Source organism: Periophthalmus magnuspinnatus, chromosome 10 (assembly GCF_009829125.3).
Source record: "Periophthalmus magnuspinnatus isolate fPerMag1 chromosome 10, fPerMag1.2.pri, whole genome shotgun sequence".
NCBI classification, from domain to species: domain Eukaryota; kingdom Metazoa; phylum Chordata; class Actinopteri; order Gobiiformes; family Gobiidae; genus Periophthalmus; species Periophthalmus magnuspinnatus.
In genome coordinates this window covers 36,048,776-36,054,894 of record NC_047135.1, presented here as the reverse complement: position 1 = coordinate 36,054,894, position 6,119 = coordinate 36,048,776, and the positions used below count along the sequence as shown (strand labels likewise).

The 6,119-nt window shown below is 43.6% G+C and overlaps 1 protein-coding gene across 1 annotated transcript; it reads left to right on the top strand.

Annotated features, from left to right (window-relative positions):
• Positions 1-2,162: 2,162 nt before the first annotated feature.
• On the top strand, positions 2,163-5,526 carry fbxl3l (F-box and leucine-rich repeat protein 3, like). Its single transcript, XM_033973527.2, has 5 exons — positions 2,163-2,233; positions 3,736-4,150; positions 4,390-4,512; positions 4,619-4,790; positions 4,861-5,526. Exons 1-5 carry the CDS (start codon positions 2,163-2,165, stop codon positions 5,502-5,504), a joined length of 1,425 nt encoding a protein of 474 aa, XP_033829418.2. The 3' UTR covers positions 5,505-5,526.
• Positions 5,527-6,119: the final 593 nt, after the last annotated feature.

Genomic DNA, 6,119 nt, shown 5'->3' with positions numbered 1-6,119 from the left:
CTGTAAAACTATGTTTGGCATGTAGTCTCTGTGGATACACTGCTGCTGCTGCTTCGTCTGGAATGTTACGCATAGGGCAGGCTCGCCTCTCCACGGATTTGACCTGTATTTGATGGAGTCTCCTTGTCTCCATGGAGATGGAGTTTAACGTCACACTGTAGAATACTTATTGGGATTTCATTAGCTTCTTGATTGATACTTTGCAGTGACATCACACTGGGGCACATGTGTCAAACTCAAGGCCCGGGGGCCAAATGAAGCCCACCACATCATTTTATGTGGCCAGCGAGAAGGTAAATTAAAAGGCAGGACTGTCATTTTAAAATAAGTCTGTGCTGCTTTAATGTTTGCACTGACCATAAACTAATTAGATTTTCCCAACAAGTGGAACTAAGAAATATTTGTAAATAATGATCCCAAAATGTTCAGGAAGAGGAAACCTGTGTGTTTTTTGTTATGAGGCGGGTCGGTTTTGAAAGAGTTCAATCTATGTCGGCATTTTGACACCAAACACAGAGCTAAGTGTGGAAAAGTTACAAAGAAAAACAAGAAAAACAACAAATTGTTGTATAATTAAAAGGCCATAATCACAGCAGAATATGTTACAAAAGCCACAACCAAAAAACACACATCAGTGAAACTCGCTCTGTTATGGCTGAGTCTGAGTCTGATACACACTTTAAAAATGTCAGATAATCAGGGGATACACAGTTACACAGACATGAAATATCTGCAACTTGAATAAGCAACAAATACAGAAAGTTAAACAGTAGTTACATTTATTTTACATGACATTTGTTTATATTCAGTGACATTTATTCTGCCACAGTCACATCTGGCCCCTGATGGTGAACATTTTGCTGATGTGGCCCTCAGTGAAAATGAGTTTGACGCCCCTGCACTGGGGGATTCTGCCTGTATGTTTATAGTGGAATGTTCAGCAGTTACCATGGAAACACTGTCAAAAAAGTTTTAAGATAGTCTTAAAACAATACAAAAGTTGATTTACAAAGCACATTTTCAGGAGCCTGAGATGAATCCGAGTGTTGGGCGTTTGAGACAACTGTTGTTGTGATTTTGGGCGTTACAAAAATAAAATGAATTGAATTGAATTGATTTTACACAAAAAGGTGAGAGTGACACTGAAAAACTGTTGGCTAATGCTAATGCTAATGCTAGCTAGCTTGTGAGTGTAATGTTATTTGAGAGACTTGTTCAACAGCACAAATCAGCTCTCCTTATAGGTATAGTTCCACCTAAAGTCCAACTCAGTTCTTTCTGGTCAGATTGTGTTAAAATAACACTCAGATTAAAGTTGAACTAAGAGAACTTCAGACAGAGCAGTGCCTACAGTTAGCAAAATATCAATAGAGAAGTGTCCCAGAGCGCCCCCTGTCCAACATGCTGTGCCTTTCTTTTTAAACCTGATTGACAGAAGATATGGAAATGTGTAATTATACTAACACACAGGAAGCCATTAGACATTTTATTAAAAGTGTCTGTTAAAAACAGTCTCTCACCTCGTATTATAGTAAATAAAAAATATTTAAAAAATTAAAAAATAAAAAAAAGTCAAAGGGATCAGACCTGGACTGAGGGTTAGGGAGGGACTGACACCTGTATTATCTCATATTATCTCATTTTTATCTCATTTTATCTCATTTTTTTCTCATTATCTCTATCTATCTTTTATTTCTATTTTGATGTGTTTATAATTAAAGTCCTCTCACTCCTTCATATATTTATTTGGTCACATTTACAGATCCACATGGGCTTAACTCGAGTGTTACTCTCTGTGTCACACTCTGTGTCACTCTCTGTGTCACACTCTGTGTCACACTCTGTGTCACTCTCTGTGTCACACTCTGTGTCACTCTCTGTGTGACACACTGACCTACTTTCCCCTAAACGTGCACATTAGTGTCTTGGAGCTGCCTCTTTCCTCTTTCTCGTGCACAAGAAAGAAAACACGAGTCCAGCATCACTACAACAAGAATAAAACAGGTGAACGACAGAGAGGAGCGTTTAAAGTGCAGGGGGGGGGGGGGGGGGGGGGGGGGGCACGTGCACCATGTTTTCCTCCTCTCACATGGACTCGACAATCTGTTTCTGAAACTGAGAGCTTATTACAGCTCTGCTCCTGCTTCAGCTTCACTGCAGCCATGGACCTGAGAGAGTCTCACTCTGCAAAGACTCAGCTCCACACACAGAAAGACAAGAGGGACTGGACCGTGTGAGTAAGAAGTCAAAAGAGCTCTGTTTGGTTTGTTTTATTATGTTGTCTGTTTGATGTTCAGGCTGAGCTGCTCTCGAGGTCAAACTGGCTCCACTGGACACACAAACCTCGTGTTGTAAACCCAATAATCTGATATTGTTTGTGCAGAGGAGCAGGTGCAGGCCCAGTGAGTCTCCTGAACTCCACCATGATCAATATGATGAGATTCATCTTTTAGAGTTTTGTATTTCAGAACACAACCAGTTCTGTTGTGTTATCGTCAGTGGTCACATTTTTATACTCTCTTTATGCTCTACCAGTAATGTTTATGTTGAGAGCGGGATTTGCACCACCAACCCTTGGATAAATGGATCTGACACTCCACCAGCTGAGCCACTGAGACACAACAGCACAACATCCAAAACAAAATAAAACAAAAACATTGGAGTAGAGACATAAAAAAGTAAAAAAAAAAGACTCCATAGCTTTAGATTGAGCTGAAAATGGGTGTTTAGTTGACCTTTATTTGACATGTTTCTGCAAACAACTCCACAGTCACAAGCGGCTCCTCAAGCGGCTCCTCAAACGGCTCCACAGACATAATCACACACGCAGCAGGTGAGATGGGAGCCTGCATCATGAGGCAGGTGGGATGAACAGGAGACGATGGCTCTGTGTTTACAGTCGCTCACATCAGTTCAGGCTCAGTGTTACGAGCGTCTCTGCAGCAGGAGCTCTGCGTCCCACAGACCTGAGGTGAGTTTAATCTTTCATTCTCTTTACAGATTATACATGTGTTTTATATGTGGGGAGTTTGTGTTACATTTAGTAAAACACAAGAATATGCAACAAGTAATGAAGGACTCGATTGGTCTTGTAGTTACATAATCGTCAATAAGAAGTAAACAGAGTCATTGTGGATAAAGCAGTTATGTAAATGATAGTGTTTTATTGGTACATCTTGAATCTTGACTCTTCTCTGCACATTTGCACTCGTTCATATTTGTTCATACTTCGTTGATATTTCTTTGTAACGCTGTGGTTTGTGATTCAAAAATAAAACTGATAAATGATAAATATTTTGACTCGTTTGGTGGAGAGGCCTGTGACTTTAAACATCTGTGTTTAGAACTGTTTGTTTTGTATTTGTCTGATTTTTACCTTATTTTAAAGTCTTGCCCTTCAGTTTATTTCATCATAGTTTTCATTTTTATTCCTTGTTTGACTCTGGAGCAGGTTCCTGTTTGTGACATTATGATTTTGACACAATGGTGCATGTTAAAACAAACGAACAAACTAAACAAATGTCCAGCTTTTTCAGTTCCGATACCAATTCTGATTCTTTAGCTTGAAAGATCTGCTGATACCTGATATCAACCGATACCAGCCGATACCAGAGACTGAAAACAGCATTTATTTCCTTTAAACAAAAATAAAATAAGACAAAACTGATCCAAAAGTATTATGGACCTGTTATTTATCTGTTATTTATTTAGTATCGGTGTAATATCTGACTCCAGGATCGTATCAGTGCGTCTCGAAACAAAACAAAAACATTTAAATGTCTTTTCCAGAATGAAACGTGGAAGTGCTGGTCTTAAATCCAAGTGCCAAACCTTCCCCAGCCCCAAACAGCGCGCCAAGAGGCTGAAGCAGATGGCGTGCAGCTTCGCCCCGAGCCGTGGCGAGGACTGGGGGAACCTGCCGCACCACGTGGTCCTGCAGATTTTCCAGCACCTGTCTCTGATGGACCGGGCCCGGGCGTCCTCTGTGTGCCGCCGCTGGAACCACGTCTTCCATACTCCAGATCTATGGCGCCGCTTTGAGTTTGAGCTGAACCAACCGGCCACGTCCTACCTCCGCTCCACTCACCCCGATCTCATCCAGCAGATCATCAGGAAGCACGCCCAGCACCTGCAGTATGTCAGCTTCAAGGTAAAGTTGGTATCAGTTACACCAATTTTTCCAGTTTATTCCTCAAATTTCACCGGCCTCGTGCAGCATTTTTACCACACGCCTAAACAACATTATGTTCCTCGCCTAATCCAAACCATCTGCCGCTCGTTTGATTATGACTCACCACCTGGTTGGCAGCAGTCGTCTTAACACATCGAGCGACTGGGAGGATGCTTGCCCCTCTGTCTTCACATATTTGTTTTTTATCTGTGAACCAGGTGGACAGCTGCACGGAGTCTGCAGAGGCGGCTTGTGACATTCTCTCCCAACTGGTGAACTGCACCATCAAGACCCTGGGCCTCATCTCCACCGCACGGCCCAGCTTCATGGATGTGCCTCAGGTACAAACAGCTGCAGATGTTTATGTGGGGTTTTTATTATTTCAACACATCAGGACTGTAGTGGTCAGCGGTAACTGTCCGCTCTGATCGTGCGTGTTCTCCTCAGGCTCATTTTGTCTCCGCTCTGACCGTCGTCTTCGTCAACTCCAAGTCACTGTCGTCCATCAAGATCGATGACACTCCAGTGGACGATCCGTCGCTCAAAGTGCTGGTGGCCAACAACAGTGACACGCTCAAGCTGCTGAAGATGAGCAGCTGTCCTCACGTGTCCCCTGCTGGTGACTATCACAGAGCTCATTCAGACTGTCATGGCTGAAGGATGTACATGTAACATGTGTGTGTTTGCAGGGATCCTGTGTGTGGCAGACCAGTGCCACGGCCTCAGAGAGCTGGCGCTCAATTACCATCTTCTGAGTGATGAGCTGCTGCTGGCTCTCTCCACTGAGAAACATGTGAATCTGGAACATCTACGCATCGATGTGGTGAGTGAAAACCCCAGTCAGACCCACTTCCACAGCATCAAGAGGAGCAGCTGGGGGGCGCTAGTGCGCCACTCCCCAAAGGTCAACATCGTCATGTACTTTTTCCTCTACGAAGACGAGTTTGAGCCTTTTTTCCGTGAGGAGACGGCGGTCACTCACCTGTACTTTGGTCGGGCAGTGAGTAAAGAGATGCTGGGGCGGATCGGTCTGAACTGCCCCCGTCTGGTGGAGTTGGTGGTTTGCGCTAACGGACTGGAGCCTCTGGACGAGGAGCTGATCAGGATCGCAGAGCGCTGCAAAAGCCTGACGGCCATCGGCCTGGGCGAGTGTGAAGTTACCTGCAGCGGCTTTGTGGAGTTTGTGAAGATGTGCGGGGGCCGGCTGACTCAGCTGTCAATCATGGAGGAGGCGCTGATCCCTGACAGCACCTACAACATGGAGCAGATCCACAGCGAGGTGTCAAAGCATCTGGGACGCATATGGTTCCCTGACATGATGCCCACATGGTGATGTAACCCAGGGTTTACTGAGGAAGTCATATACAGTTACACAATCATGGTCTCAGTGTTTTACACACATAAGCTAACATAACGACAAGCTAATGCTACCATTTATGACTTTTTGTGCAGCTGTAGTTTTGATACACGATAGTTTTTTTTGGGTTTTTTTTCAAAGATGATGAGGCTATTTCCAAAGTTGGAAGAACAGAAATTGTATTACATCTTCAGCAAAAAAACATTTTAATTCTGTCACTGGACATGAACGTGAACGTTTTAGAGACGTTTATCTGAAGGGAGGAGCTAACTGCACTGAAACACACATCTGTTTGTTTACAGTCTCTGTTTGTTAGTTTGGTCTGTTCTTTCATGGAATGGAATAAGAGAATGTACCAACAGCGTCGTAAGAGCAGCTCGGGGCTCCAGTCTGCTGTACATCTTCATCTCAAAGACACAGTGAGGTTCAGACCTGAGCCGGAGAAGAGAAATGGTCTGAGAGGAGAGTTAAAGAGGCCGTTTTTGTTTGGAAAGACAATCCATCTTTGAACAGGAATGATCTATCTCCTATTTATACCTCCATCCTCAGACCTGCTAGCCTATATGCTAACAGCCAGTATGCTAATAGGTG